The 15,604-nt window shown below is 55.5% G+C and overlaps 1 protein-coding gene across 1 annotated transcript; it reads right to left on the minus strand.

Moving 5' to 3' along the window:
- Positions 1-35: 35 nt before the first annotated feature.
- Positions 36-15,595, minus strand: LOC111161421 (mitogen-activated protein kinase kinase kinase kinase 1). Its single transcript, XM_022525048.1, has 31 exons — positions 15,364-15,595; positions 15,136-15,193; positions 14,932-15,022; positions 14,133-14,197; positions 12,561-12,616; positions 12,410-12,457; positions 12,193-12,235; positions 12,025-12,097; positions 11,515-11,646; positions 11,050-11,112; positions 10,872-10,953; positions 10,328-10,444; positions 10,013-10,091; positions 9,356-9,414; positions 9,235-9,278; positions 9,110-9,154; positions 8,394-8,436; positions 7,829-7,991; positions 7,655-7,737; positions 7,197-7,281; positions 6,153-6,229; positions 6,002-6,062; positions 4,958-5,066; positions 4,815-4,873; positions 4,529-4,632; positions 3,812-3,986; positions 3,473-3,535; positions 3,196-3,285; positions 3,042-3,112; positions 2,328-2,383; positions 36-215 (listed from the first exon to the last, which is right to left on the minus strand). Exons 1-31 carry the CDS (start codon positions 15,460-15,462, stop codon positions 146-148), a joined length of 2,463 nt encoding a protein of 820 aa, XP_022380756.1. The 5' UTR covers positions 15,463-15,595; the 3' UTR covers positions 36-145.
- Between the last annotated feature and the right edge of the window lie 9 nt (positions 15,596-15,604).

The raw sequence follows: 15,604 nt of genomic DNA on the forward strand, positions 1-15,604 counted from the left end.
TCCCTTCTCCCCTTCAGAAGAACACGATGACAGCAGAGGCTGGAGCCATGTTTATTGGGAGATAAGTGGGTGTCACAACCACTAAGTGTGTCCGTTGGGGATGGGGGCGCAGGGCGTGGTTCCCAATACCCCCCCCCCCAGGGACTCATTCCTGGATGTAGAGGTTGCTGGGGGCAGTGGGGTCATCTGCTGGGCGTGTCTCCACCACCACAGGCCTGGGGAAGGAGGAGAGAAGTCAGTTCATTCGTTCGTTTGTTCATCCATTCATCTGCAAAGGAGCAACAGCGGTTTGCCAGCACAGTGCTGGGCTACCACAGCCACGGTCTCCGCCCTTGAGGACAGGAGACCAGTCTAGAAGGGGAGACCACCATGACCCAGTGAATTACATGAGTGCAAAACACCATGGAAACCTATCCCAAAGGGTCAGCCAAGGTGGCCCAAAGACGGTGGAGGGGCTCCTGGGTGGCTCAGTTAGGCGTCTGCCTTCAGCTCTGGTCATGATCTCTGTCCTGGGATCAAGCCCCGCATTGGGCTTCCTGTTCAGCGGGGAGTCTGCTTCTCTCTCTTTCTCCCTCTGCCCATCCCCACTGTTCCTTCTCTCTCTCTCTCTCAAATAAATAAATGAAATCTTAAAAAAGAAAAAGAATAAATGGTGGAGCCTCAAAAAGGTTCAGGAGGGAACTTGGTGAAAGGTCAGGGAAGGGTGTTCTGGGCAGAGAACAACCTGGAAAAAAGCTTTGAGGTGGGAGAGAGCTTGGGACTTGGCTGCAGAAGTCAAAGTCTTGTGGGCTGTGGCCAGGACTGGGTATTTATCTTGAGGCCACAGGAGTTTTAAACGGGGAGGTGGCAGGGGAGGGTGACGCAATGGAACTTAGATTTTAAAAGGCCTCTCTGGCATGTCAAAAGGTCACCAGAGATCCTTGAAGGGGCTCTCACTGGTTAAATGTAGGAGGTCTTGTGCCTTGAAGTAAATAATGATAGTAATAGATTATAACCCCCCCACCCCAGAATAAAATGGAAATCCACGAGGCTGTGCTGAAATACACACACACACACAGTGGAGAAGGGACAGATCGTCCCCACAGTAGCATACCAGCTAATAAGTGCAGAAATAGACATTTACCATTTAGTAACTATCCTCATAATATATTCAGGCAGAAATAACCAATAGATGTTAAAACCAGGAGGTGAAAGTCTGATGAGAAGCAGTAATATTTACACCCTCTCAACAAATCACCCCAAAAGATACTTTAATACAAAAAGTGACTTTATAGTGGAAAAACCGGGCTGACTCCACCCTACCCAAATGCTCAAAGATTGTCCAGTAATGGGACAAAGTGACGTGACCTCGTGATAGGATGCACTGAGAAGGGCACGCCACCACATCTGCAGTATTCCTGCTCGGAATGCTTAGCCTGAAAACCTCAAACCCAACTGAAGGACATTCTGGAAACAACCTTCCTGTACTCTTCAAAAGTATCAAGGTCCTGAAAAACAAAGAAAGCCCAAAGAATTGTCCCAGGCTAAAGAGGAAAGAAACCTGACTTCTACTTGCAGCCTATCATCCAGAAAAAAAGGTAGTATTTTTTGGTTATAAAGAGTATCATCGGGAGGCACCTGGGTGGCTCAGGTCATCATCCCTGAGTCCCGAGATGGAGCCCTGAGTTGGGCTCCCCGCTCAGTGGGGAGTCTGCTTCTCTCTCTGGCCCTCACCTTGCTCGTGCTCTCTCTCCTTCATTAGCTCTCAAATACATAAAATCTTTCTTTAAAAAAAGCTTCATTGGGGCAACTGGTGAGACCTGAATGGGTGTGTGGATTAGAAGGTAGTGCTGTCCTGTGCTAGTTCCCTCATTTAGGCAGCTGCACTGTGGTCTGCACGAAGAGGTCTTTGCTTTGACTTAGGAGACAATTCACACCCAAACAGTCAGAAAAAATTATACACATATGAAAGAGGAAGATCAAGCAAACATAGTAAAAATAAAAAACACACAAAACCCCTCCAAAAACAACCGAAAAGTTAACATCCGGGAAATCTGGATGAAGGAAGGGGATACAAGGATTTAAAACTATTTTTTAAATTTATTTTTGCAACTTCTCTGTGAGTCTAAAGTTTTGCCAAGATAAATAGTGAAAATAAAAATTAAAAAACAAAAATGTCCCCTTGGCTGCTGTGGGGGAGTGGACTATAAGCGGCAGAGACAGAAGCAGGGAGACCTGGAGAGAGAATGTCCAGGCCAAAGACACAGGTGGCTAGAGACATCTCAAGACACCTGTCCACATCAGAGGCCCCCCTCCCAGGTTCTGTGTCCCCTTCCCCACGTCCATACCTGGGGGAGCCAAGCAGACGGAAGGTGAGAGTGGGGTCTCTCAGCTCCTGCAACAGCTGGGGAAAAGGTGTGTGTGTCAGTATGTAGAAGACTCTTCCCCTCTCAAAGAGAATGCAGGGGTGAGTGTCTCTGAACTTCTAGTCTTGGGTCCAGAAATAATCATTCTTGCTAACACCATTCACCAGCTCTGTGATTCACGCAACCAAGTTACTTTACCTCTCTGTGCCTCGATTACTAACCTGGGAAATCATAGGACCTTCCTGATGGGTGCTCGAGAAGATGAAATAAAATACAAACATACAGGGGCAGCATCTGACACATAGTTCTATGAGCTAAGTACCATTTTTCATTCCATTTTCCAGCTGAGAAGGTGAAGTCAGTTGCTTAAAGTCAACCAGCCGGATTCCAACTCCGGCAGTCTGTTCATGCTCTTAACCACCCGCATAACTCTCTAGTGAGCCCCATTTTATAGCTGGGAGACCGAGGCTCAGAGAGAAGCAGAATCTCTTGCACAAGATCACACAGTGGCCTGGAATGAGCTCTGGACCCGAGAGACCCTGGGGTATATAGAAGAGGACCTGTCTGCACTGAGACGGGAGGGAGCTTCCCCTCAGAGCCCCACACCCTGACTCAGTCCTCCGGGTCCATCTGGGGAACTGGAAGACCCGCAGGGGAGGGGCAGGGTTATGGGCACGTTCAGATGGAGACGCTTACCTGGTCTGAGCCTGGAGCCCACACCTGCACTCCATGCTTCCAAAAGGCCTGGAGGCGACCCCCGACCATAGCTGGGAGGAAAGCAGAGCCCATTACATTTGGGTGTCACTGAGCATCCACTGGGAGCCCGGGGCCCTCCCGTCCCTGCACCTACCCACGGCTTCCACCGCCTCAGTCATGGGGATCTCTGGAGTTCGAAGCCCCCGGACTGGGGCTCCCTCCGGGGTCACCAACTTCAGAGATCCTAGAAGAGGGTAGAGAGCGGGTTTTAAGAGTGAGGCTAGGAAGGGCGGACTGCTGAGAGACTGAACAATAAATTCATTGAGAAGCAAAGCAGGAGGCAGGCAAGGCCTAGACGGGTTCAGCAGCACAGGGTCTGCGAGGTGGAGATCCAGGAACAGTGGAGGAAAGAGAGGGAGGAGGCTCCTTACCGTCCATCAACACCATCACCTTGTCTTCCTCTACCTGGGTCACCTGTACCGGTCCCCTGTGCTCTATTTGACAGGAGAAGTTCAAAAAGCCCATTCCTCTGGGTTCTGCCTTCCTCCGCTAGGCACCCCCTCCATTCCCAAGCCCCAGGCTAACTCCCGCCCATCACGAGGCCGGGCTGGTCCTCACGCTCACCAGCTGTATATTACATAAACCCACCGCTCTTCCCCTCGCCCAGGTTCAACCCCTTTCTCAACCACACCTCCGGGCTAAAGCACCGCCCAGCCGCCCAGCCCCACCCCTCCCAGCACCCCCGCTCCCAGCGAGCCCGCCCCACTCACCTGTGCTCATCTCGCCCAGCCAGCAGGAGAGCGCGCCGAAGCGCACGGTGTGGAAGAGCACCGACTTCGCCGGCTGCCCCGGGCTCACGCCGATGCAGACGGCGGGCAGCTCGGAGCCTGGCCCGGTCAGTAGCGCGAACACTGGAAGGGGCGTCGGGAGCGGGAACAGCACCTGCTGCGGGGCGCACAGGGAGGGGCGGGCTCAGAGGAGGCGCGGGGCGGGGCCTACGAGGGGCGGAGCCTCGGGGGCGAGTCCGCAGGGGGCTTCCCAAGGATTGCCTGGGCTCTCGGTTTGGAGGGACGCCGTCTAGAAACTTCAGGGGGTGAGAGCCCAGAGGAGTGAGGTGGTGCCAACTTAGAAATGGACAAGTGTGGCCTTAGAGTTGGCGTGGCTTCTGTTAGGGTCGTGCAACCCTCATGACAGAAAGGCAAGGCCCCCAGAGGGCCAACCTCTAAAGGCAGCAAAGTCTCCTTGGACTTAAAGGATCTGGGGGGGGTCTCCTTGAAGACCCGAGGGCATGGACACAGGGCCTGTGGGTGAGAGGCGGAGCTTAAGGGTCAGGAAGCCCCCAGGAGGGTGAGCCTCCGGCGCCTTCCGCACGTGGGCGGGGCCTCGGATGGAAGCGGGGCTTCTCGAAGCTCTAGGCAGAAGCAGAATGAGTGGGAGGCCCTAGCCACTGAACCTCACAGAGTCCCCAGCCTTTGCAGGCCCCCTACCCGGACCAGCAGGAACTTGTTCATGGGCTGGTACCACTGAAGCAGGACCACAGACGTCTCCAATGCCCCGCACAGGAACGGGCCCCCCGAGCTCGCACCCTCCGCTGTGGAGGTGGGTAGGGATGGGTTAGAGCCAATCCTCTCTCCCCTCCGCCCCCCATCCCCGAAAAGGGCACACATCTCTCCCCGGACTCTGGACAGCCGGCCTTGGTCTTAACTCTCGGGTAGATGCAGCCCAAGCCCCGCCCCGCCCCCTTCATGTCCACCCAGCTGGGATCTCTCTCACCCACGCAGCACGCTCGGCACCCTTTGGTGTCCTGGATCTTGGTGGAGACCATGTTCTTCCTGCAGAAGAAGGGAGGCGTAAATGCAGAGGGACGGCAGGAAAGGGGGATCCCAGGGGTCTGTGGTGCCACTGGGGGTTGGTACCTCGCCAATAGCCGATGGGGGCTAATGTGAGCGATAGGGCTTCCCGCTCTAGTCTCCTTCCGTTCCAGCAGGCCCAGGATGCTATGCGAATACAGGTGGGGGGTCTTTCCTGCAGTGTGGGTGTGTGTAGGGGGGAAGCAGGCTGTTATAGGTCACCAGACACTCACCGTCCCTGTCCCTTCGCTTGGCCCCATCCCTTTGAAACTCCCAAGGCTCCAAGTCTCAGGCATTTTTGTTTATTCCTTTTTCGCTCGACATATTTTAAATGTGCACCCTAGGCCAGGCACCCCGCTGGGCTCCGGTGAACAATTAATGAGTTAAATATGTTCCCTCTCCTCCTGAGCTTGGAGCCACATGTGAACCTATGGACACTTAACCAGTCAGATGAAGTGACACACATTGCTCAGTTTAAGAGGTAATTGATCTAGAAATTCTCCTAAAGGTGTCATCAAGCAGCCTCTTTGGCTTGGCGTTCCCTCATAGATTAGAAATTCTCTTACACAAAATGTTTCTAAAACAACACAAAATTTTAATCTCTAACTCCTCACTCACTCTATTTTAGTAAAGTGTGGAGAAAGTTTTTTTTTTTTAATATTTCATTTATGTATTTCACAGAGAGATCACAAGCAGGCGGGGGGGGGGGGGACAGGCTCCCCGCTGAGCAGAGAGCCTGACCCTAGGACCCTGAGATCATGACCTGAACCAAAGGCAGAGGCTTAACCCTCTGAGCCACCCAGGCGCCCCTGGAGTAAGTTCTAATTGGCATCTGAACATGAAGGAAATGTAAAGACTCCCTGTAGAGCTCACCTCAAAACTGAATGGAGGTGGGACTACTGTGAACCCCATTGTACAGGTAGGGAAACAGGCTCGGGGAGCAAGTCCCCCAGTGAAAAAGTGGCTGGGATTTTTAACTGTGGGCTCTGTGAAGGGGGAGCATACGTTTTTTTTTTTTTTTTCCAGCTGTGTCCATCTACCTCCCAACCCCCTGACTCTCAACGCTTTAACTTCTGAACCCCTCTCCTCCCACCCAACCCACAGCCAGACCTGAGAGAGACATGAGGACATTATTGATGGAGTACACCCAGGTAGTCCGGCTGGGAAAGAGCTGCAGAGAATGGAGGAGATAAGACCCCATAAGACCCCAGCAGCCCCCAACTCCAGCCCCTTGCCCTTGGCCCCTCGGTTCTGTGCTCACCATCTCCAGTGTGGCCTCCTGATCATTCCGGTTCAAGATGAAAATGCCTTCCTCTGCCCCCAGGAGCAGGTGCTGGTCTGTGGGGACAGACACAAGGCCACTGGGACCTACCTCACCCTGGGGGGCCTCCCCAACCCCCACCTGTCTGACCCCAAACACTGGCAGTCTGTCCCCCAGCCCTGACCCTCAGTTCTCTCTTACCCCCATACTGACACTCCCAGCCTCTGTTTCCCCAAATGTGAACTCAAACCCTAACCCAGTCCCCTGAGCTGGTCTCATTCTCACCTACCTCTCATGCTTGGGCCCATACATACATCCTGCAAATCCTGACCCACACCCCCTCACTTTTGACCCCAACATTAGTCATGCTTCCCCAAATAGCCCTCTGAGTTCGGTCCTTCTGTCTTCCCAGTTCTGGTCCCCAACTGCTAATTTGTCTCAACACTGATCCTCAAACTCCGGCCCTCTGAAAGGTGGCTTTTTCTTTGTCCAATGTGTCCCCCTCAAATTCTAATGCTTTGTTTTCTTTAATGAGTTTTAGCAATTTTTTTAAGATTTTATTTTTAAGTAATCTCTACACCCAACATAGGGCTCAAACTTACAACCCTGAGATCAAGGGCCGCCTGCTCTACTGATGGAGCCAACCAGTCGCCCCTAATGCTGTTTCTTTAACATTGACCCCTCACTGACCATGTCTCTTCATCCCCACACTCTTCCCTTTTTGTGTTCCCGTCCCCCAAACTCCCGAACCCCAAAATGTGGATCCCCAACCTACCATTAACCTCTCACTGAGGTTAATGGGGTCCAACTGTGCCCCATCTTAGACCCCAAACTCGGACCTTTCTGTTCTCTCTGACATTCCTGGCCCCTAAACTCTTATTTTCCTAGTTTTCACCCTCAAATCACTTCACTCTACCTATCTCTGATCCGCAAACCCCAACTGTAACTGGGGTCTTTGGTTCTGCCTCAGCTCTGCCCCTCCCCTGTTCCTCCTGCCTCAGTGCCTCCGTTAAGGCTCCTCCCCACCCCCCTCTGAGAGCCCACCCTTGGTGGAGGGATGTGTCCAGGCGGCTGTGCTGTGGATCCGGAGCGGGCAACCATTGAACAACTTCACGAGAAGGGCACATCCCTAGGCAGGCCCCGGGAGCAGAGCAGCAGATCCAACAAAAGGAGGGAGGGGACAGGAAGGTGCGGTGGTTAAGACTCTGACCCAAGACAACCAGCATGCAAATCCCACCTCTGTCTCCCCAAAGCTTTATCACCTCTGCAAGCTATGCATCCCTCTCTGCCTCTGTTTCCCCATCTGTGAAATGGGGGACAACGCCTTTCTCTGGGATCCCTACCTACATCTGTGAAGGTTGACACCACACAAGGACATGAAGTCAGTGTCACCCCCGAGGCCGGGCTCACCGAGTCTCACCTCCCATCATTATCACTCTGCCCACCCTCAGGCATCCCAGCCCCATCCCGGGGTTGTGAATCCTCGGTACAGCCTGGCTCACCCTTCTCTTCATCTTTTCCTTCTTTGGCGGTAACAATGGGGGCTGATCAGGCTCCGGGGGCGTTGGGTTCCAGAGTGAGGGTTCTGAGACAGGGTGGGGGGAAAATCAGCCCCCAAAGGCCCCCCTAGCCCCCCACACACCCCTGCCCACCTCCTGCCCCAGCCTGCCCATTACCTGAATGGGCAGTTAGGTGGGGGCTGCGGGTGGCCAGGGGAGGCCCGAGGTGAGGGGTTCGGGGGGGAGGCCCACTGGCACAGCGGACCAGCACCCCCGGGCTCAGCTGTCCGTCATCCCCGGTGCCCCCAGGCCCCTCGTCTGATGGAGAACGGAACTTGGGCTATGGAGATTGAGGAGGAATGGGTGAAGGGACATGAGGAGATCCCCGAGAGAGGGTGCCCTGCCTCCTCCAGAACTAATGTTGGCCGTTGGTTGTGGCTCACCCTCCTCCCAGTGTCCTACTCCTGTCCCAGGCATCAACCCTGTCCCCACCCCAACCCACCACCAACACACGGCAGCAGTTAAAGGCTTAATGCCGAAGCGCTTTGTGCTGGGGGCTCCCAGGACCGGTGCCCATCTGGCTAAATACTTTGAATCCCACCCCCCGGTTCAAGAATGCTGCTTCCAGATCCCAGTGTGCTCAGGATCCAGTCTCCCAGACTCCAGCCTTAGAGGGCGCAGTATCCGAGCATCTAAGGACCCTGGTGCCCAGTACCCAGCTCCAGTGGGCCCAGGGCCTTACCTTGGGAGGCAGGGGAGGAGGTGTGGCCTCTGCAGGGGTGGGGCTGGAACACAAAGATGGGGTGAGTTGGTGGGGGGAGTTGTCGGTAATGAGGACTGGGGGTTGTGTGCGACTGGAGGGCTGAGGTCAGGAGGGCCGGGGCTGACTGGGTCTGGGCTGGAGCTGAGGATTAGAGCCCTCAGAGGCTCAGTAATGCCAGATGGCAAGTGTGGCCAGTGCCTCCAGCCGGAATTTTGCAATGCTGATCATGGGAGCTGGGGGGCTGGGCACCGCCCATGAGCCCACTGCAACGGAGATGTGCAGAAGGGATGGGCGGGGCAGGGCTGACTGTTGCCCTCCTCGGTCGGTGGTCTGGTGTGGGGCAAGTTCCCAGGGCGGGGAAGAGGCCGAGGAAGGCTGGGCTCTGAGGGTTCAGGCTGGCATCTGAGCAGCATCGGGGAGCTGGGGGGCCCTGGCCGCAGTGGAGGGTCCAGGGCTCAGCTGGGGTGGCGCTAGGGGTTGGCTTGGGGGGGTAGAGTGGGAGCCGGGCCAGAGAGGAGGTGAAGGAGTATCAGGGGGTACAGGGGGAGACAGTATTAAGGATCTAGTCAGGTGTCTGGGGATGAGTGGCGGAAGGCCAGCAGGGGCTGAGGTCAGGGTTGGGATGGAAGGGAGACAGCGGCTATAGGAGGATGGGGCGGGTGAGGGCTGGTGGGGCGGGGCCAGGCCTCTCTTACATGTCCACGTCATCGTAGTCATCGTCGGACTCTGACAGCTGCCTCCTGAGGAGTGACAGGCATGACCCTCAGGTGCTTCCCCCACATGTCCCAGTCCCCTCCCCTCCACACTGAGGGTCCCTGACCTTGGGCTGCTGCTCCTGAAGTCTCCAGGGGGCTGTAAGTGGGCCTGTGGACAGTCAAGGGTCAGTGGTGCCTAGGGGGAGGGGAGGGCATCCGAGGTGAGGGCAAGGGGAGACCTCTCACCGTGTGGGCTATGGGTCTGGACTCCATTGCTCTGAGCTTCCGGAACTCCATGTGCCGCCCTAGAAGGGGGGAGGGTAACACAGTGAGCTGAGGAGACGAAAATGGGGGGGGGGGGGGTCGGGGGCAAGAGGTTTGGGGGGGGGGGAAAGCGGGGGGGGGGGGGGGGGGGGGGGGGGGGGGGGGTGCTGCGGGGTCAAGATCTTAGGACTGGAGCTATCACAGGGGGAAGGGTCTTGGTTTCCAAGGAGGGGGTCAGGGTTTGGGACCAGGGAGGTGGGGGCTCAAAGTTATAGAGCGTTTATTTTCAAGGTTCATTTGGGTATTGGGGATGTGAGAGAGATTTCAGAGGGCTCTTTGGGGGTCCTGGTGTTATGGGAAGATTCATGGGGTCTGCCTGCAGGTCACAAAATTATGGGGTCTCTGCAGTAATTTTGTAGGTCAGGCAGTGATGAGGTTTTCTAGAGTCTCTTGCAGGGTCCAAGAGTGATGAGAGTCTCTGAGGGTCTGTGTGAAAGTGACAAAGGTCTCTGGGGTCAGTCATGAGATCAGACAGTGCTGAGGGTCTCTGGCAGAATCACGGGGCGGGGGGGGGGTCTTAGATGGTCTTAGATCTATTATAGGGTCACGGGTCCCCAAGCTTCAGGATTCTCTACTCACGACAGCAGTCAGCATCTGGGATCCCTAGAGAGCTGGCCCGGTGGGTGGACCGGATCCGCCGAGGGACAGCAGGGGGCACCTGGGCAGAGGGGCAGCTCAGGGCCACAGCCCTCTGGCATCCCTACCACCCTGTGGGCCCAGCTGGGAGCCTCTGGCTCTCCCATACCCCTCTGTGCCCTCAGCCCTGCACCAAACCCTGCCTCCATCCTCTGCTTTTTCCCTTGGAGAGAGGCAGCAGGAAGGCGCTCCAGGCAAGGGGCGCAGCCTGAGCAAAGTCTGGGAGGTTCCATCTTTGTTGGCCAAGGGTGCCCTTACCTCAGGCTCCTCATCTTCAATCTCAACCACAGGGGCCCCCTTCCCTGGATTCCTCAGTTTGTCAAGAAGATCTAGGATCAGGCCTCTATTTAGCCTGGGCTGGGACACCAGCTGATGCTAGAGAGGAGAGGAGGGGGTCAGCAGACAGAGGGCTGGTGTCAGGGAGAGGCTGGGACAGGGGCCTGAGAACCGGTCTAAGGGAATCTAGTGGGGAAGATGCCAACCGACAGGGAAGACAGGGAACTCTGGGGGAACTGAGACTGGGGAATTTTACGGGGTTGGAAGGGATTAGAAGAATCTAAAATTCCCAGCAGGGGCAAATGGAGAATTCCAGAGGCGTCTTCGAGGGGACTGGGCTTCCCTGGGAATTCCAGAGTAGACCCAGGAATGGGTCTGAAGACCATGGGGAATATGTGAGTTTTAACAACTCAGAATATCTTGGCAAAAGGCCTGGGGTACAATTTGGAGAATCTTGGGGAGGTCCTGGGGGAATTATGGGGGTAAGTTTAAGAAGGGCTCTTCAGGGAAGAGAGGGGTGGTTTACACTGAGCATCTTGGTGGCGCCGGGCCGTTTCTTGGGGTTCTTAGTGAGGGTGACTTTGACAAAGTTGTGGAAGGCAGCCGACCTTGGGAGGAAGAAGCCAAGTTCTGGGGTGAGGGGACCAGAAACTCTCCCATCAGACCCTCAATCCTGGCTCTGCCCTCCCTATCCCATGTCCTACCATTTGCCTTTTTCTTTTAGCCTGGGGGGCTGGTAGCCACTCTTTGTCATGAGGAAGAGAACTCTAGAAAAGTAAGGAGAGAACACGGTGTTCAGACCCCAGTGGGGAGGGGGTCAGACCTCATGGCTCAAGGGGTCCCCCATAGCACTGACGTCAGCAGAGAGCAAAACAAGGGACAAAACCAGAATGGGGTTCAGGTTTTACAGTGCACTGGGATGCCACTTCTGGGGGACTCTGTCACATGACAGCTACAGCACCTATGATGGGAGCCTCCAGATAGGGAGTCCCTGCGATCGGGGTGGGGGGGTTCCTACTGTGGAGGGGTGAAGAAAAGGCTTTCTGGGTTGAGATGATCCTTGGGGTTCTCAGAGTGAGCTGTGAGGAAGGGGTGTCTCCTGTAGGTGGGGTGGTGGTGATCAGGGTCAGGGTTGGGGGTTACTGGGGGTACCGACCAGGCCTGGCTACCTGAGGGGGTGCACGTCAAACAGCGGTGGCTGCAGCTCGGCCAGTTCGATGGCTGTGATGCCCAGGGACCAGATGTCACACAGCTCATTGTATCCCCCCTTCAGGGCCACGGCCGCCACTTCCGGAGCCATCCTGGGGGGCAGAGACCCTCAGCCAGGGGTGACACCAGGAGGGGAAGGGGGTGACACGTGGGTGTGGGGGCAGAAGAGAGACAGAGAAAGGAAAATGATGCACAGAGAGAACCAGAAATGTCAAGATGAAGGGAGAGATAGGAATAAAGACAGACACAGGGAGGTTGAGACAGAGACAGAGACGGAGAGATGAGAAGAAACATCAACACGAAGAGAACCTAGGCAAAAAAAAAAACTCAAGAGAGAGCCAAAAAGTAAGAACGTTCAACAGGGAAAGATAAAGGCAGGGAAAGGAGCTGGGAAAGAGATTCCCAGTGACCCAGGTGGGGACAGCCACCGCCCCCCATTGCACATCAGCTGCCCACCAGGCATCCCTCACCAGTAGGGTGTCCCGATGAAAGAGAGGCGTCGCGCCAGTGTGGCCCCAATCTGGGCCGAGATGCCAAAGTCAGCTGGAGGTCAAGAGAAAGAGACATAGTGACCTGGGGTGCCCTATTCCCTTGGCCCCCAGTCAGTCCTCCTCCCCAGCGCCACCCACCACACTCACCCAGTCTGACCTCCCCAGCATCATTGATGAGGATGTTGGCTCCCTGGGGAGAGAGGGGGAAATGAGAGGCTGTCAGAGACACCCCACCCCCAGCCCAACGCTGCCTCCAGCCCCTGGCCCCACAGCTCCACACCACCCTGAGTCCTCCAAACACCACTTAGTCTCCTGGGTGCCCCCCACCCCAACCACCAAGGCCACTTTTCTGCCCCAAGACCACCTTGATGTCCCGGTGTATCTTCTTCTGTGAGTGCAGATAGGCAAGTCCCTGGGAAGAGGGATGGACAGTGGGGCTGTGAGTGCCCAGGGGCTGGAGCAGGGAGGAGGCAGGAGGTCCCTGCCCCACCCCGGCCCACCTGTTCTCTCCTCACCTGGAGCACTTCCCGGCAGACATAGCTAATCTGGAGCTCTGACAGGGGGCCTGTCACTGCAAAGGTCACACCAGTGGCTTTGGGTGGGAACCAGGAGAGCTGGTCCCGGGAGACTCCAGTCCCCACCCACACTGGCTGAGAGGGTGCCACATGGGGAGGGGGGAACAGATGAGACAAGTGGGAGGGGGAGATGGAGGGACGGTCAGCGACCAACGCAGGGAACCAGAGGCCAGAGGGAGATAGATTCATTCAACAGATATTTACGGTGTCCACTGGGTGCCAGGCACTGTGGTGGGCACTGGGGAGACAGCTGTGGACAAAAGACACAGAGATCCCTGCCCGTGTGGAGAGAACATTCCAGTCGGGGCCACGGACTGTAAACAACATAACTACAGCACAGCCCCCAAGATGCTAATAAATAGCAAGAAGAAAACTAAAGTGAAAAAGAATAACAGGAAATATGTGTGGGAAGGGGCTATGACATTTTACCAGGTGGTCGGTGAAGTCTACTCTGAGAAGGTGGCAGGGTGAAGATGTGATCAGTCCAGCTCCGAGGGGACCAGAAGAGCTAGTGCAAAGGCCCAGTGGCAGAGAGGGCCCCATGGGTTCAGAAAGCAGCAAAGTGGGTGGAGCAGAGTGGGGGTGGGGGAGAAAAGGGGTAGGAGGTGAGTCTGGCAGCTTGGGTGTAGGTGGGGGTCACCCTGGGGAGGTTGGGCTTCTCTTTGGGGGGAGTGTTCTGAGCAGGGGGTGATGGGAGTTTGCAAAATAAGAAAAGGCAGAGGAATATGGATACCGACACACACACACACAGATAATGACAGAGAAACAGAAAGACAGAGAAACGGGAACAGATTCAAACTGAGACGCAAAAACATGAAGAAAGGCTGAGAAACAGAGACACAGAGGCGGAGAGAGAATGATACACAACAGACAGAAGGAGTCAGAGACCAGGTCTGCTAGACCAGCTGGGTGAACCACTTCCTCTCTGAGGGCCTCAGTTTCCCCCTGGTGACCTAATGTGGAATTTCTTCTTTGTCTGACATTTGAGATCTTGGGTTCACGGAGAGAGAGAGGAGGCCAAAGACAGAGGTGGCCGTGAAAACTGGAGAGGTGATCAGAGGCCCAACCCATCCCCATCCTCAAATTTTCCAAAAGAGCAAGAAGCAGGCTGAGAGAGAGAGAGAGAGAGAGAGAAGAAAAGAGAGTCAGGAATTCATTCACTCAGTCAATGAAAATGTGGACCCAGCTATGGGCCAAAAAATGCAGAAATACTCAAACACTGAACAGACACCTTAGTGAGAAAATGCCAACAGAGGAAGATGGGAGAGGAAAACAGAGGGCATGACTGCATGCAGAGATCGGGGCTAGACTGTCAAGTGCTAAAGGGAAGGGCCCAGGGCCCACTTGGTCACCATAGTATTCCCAGAACCAACCAGGCCAGGCCTGCGCCCAGATCGGGGCTCCTCGCAGGAAATGTGGACCAGAAAGAACGTCCCAGAAGACACAACCCCAGAGAGATTGGAAGGGCAGAGGACGGGGTGCTGCCTGGATCCCCCTTGCCCGTCCTCTCACCTTGGTAGATGTCCTGGAGAGAACCAGCCCCACAGAATTCCATGCATATCCAGAACTTCTGAAGCCTTTAATTCAAGAGTAGTAAGAACAACAGTAATCAGTCGTCACTGGTGGGTGAACCCTGGCTCACTGTCTGTCTCATTCCACCTCAACAAGAACTTTAATGTGACAGCGGTCATCCACCTCTCCTTGTCCACCAAAGAGAGATCATTCCACTTCCGTTTTATAGGTGGGTAAGTTGAGGCTCAGAGAGGAAATGAATGTTCGGGGTCAACTGGACCAAAACCCAGGTCTTTTGACTCAACCCAGCAGGACTCCTAACTCTGCTAACCGATGGTAACCCAGAAGAAAGGCCAGATATCTTCCAAGTTGGGGGCGGTTCAGGGGGACAAAGGGACCCAGGGTATTAGGTCTGGGGGGACAACGATTATTACTGGTGTATCTGGGATATTAATTTAGGGGTCTGGGGATTTAGGGAATTAAGGGAGCAGAGAATGGAACTGGGGGGCCTGAACGGCAGGATGATGAAAAATTAGTTTTAGGGGACTTGCTTTCAGGTTCGGTTACTATGAAGGGATTGCTTTTGGGGATCCCTGCTCAGAAACAGGAGTCCTGGACTGCAGACTGCATCAGAGAACACTCTGGTCAGAAAAGGGGGACTTCAGACTGGGGGGGAGCCAGTTTAAACTTCGAGTTGGGGGGGCCCAGTTTAAAATGGGAGTCCAGGACTGGAGGTCAGGAATGCGGGTTCTGGGCTGGGGGCGAGGCATGGCCCCAGGGCAGGTTTGAGGCTCATCACCAGAGATAACTCCCATGGTAGGCCACGATGTTGGCATGCCGGCAAGTTTTCAAGATGAGGATTTCCTTCTGAAGTGTGGAAACATCGTCATCTGTATGGAGGAACAGGAAAGAAAAGGCCGCTGCGGGGAGGGCCTATGGGGGAGGCATCCCCGTGTCCCAAGAGGAGGGGTCAGGGTTGGGGAGGGAGTGCCTGCGTCCTCACCAGGCTCCATCTTCACCATCTTCACTGCCACCAGGTCCCCCGTCACCTTGTCTCGAGCCTTGTGAAGGGGAAGTTGGCAGTCAGGCAGGCTCCATTCGCCTGAGTTCCAACTCAGCATCCCTGAGCCCCAGCCAAGGACTGGGATCCTCTCTCATCCCCTTCCCCTCTTGGGCCTCATCCCCAGGGCTCGCTGGTCTGAGGGTGATGGAGAAGGAGGGGTGTCCTCACCTTGAAGACTTCTCCATAGGTGCCGCCACCCAGCCGCTGCAGCAGGTCATAATGATCCCGGGGGTCCCTGTTAAAGATGTCGGGATCCACGAGGTCCATCCCTGGGAGCTGGAGCTGGGCCTGCGCCCAGGGGCCAGCAGGGCCTCAGGGCTCGAGTGTGGCACCTCCCTCCCTCCCCACACGTCCTGCACCCTGCACCCGCCTTGCCTTGCCTCCACCGGCTGTGGCCTCCCCCCTCCCC

Source organism: Enhydra lutris, unplaced genomic scaffold (assembly GCF_002288905.1).
Source record: "Enhydra lutris kenyoni isolate GAN:26980312 unplaced genomic scaffold, ASM228890v2 scaffoldscaffold85, whole genome shotgun sequence".
NCBI lineage: Eukaryota > Metazoa > Chordata > Mammalia > Carnivora > Mustelidae > Enhydra > Enhydra lutris.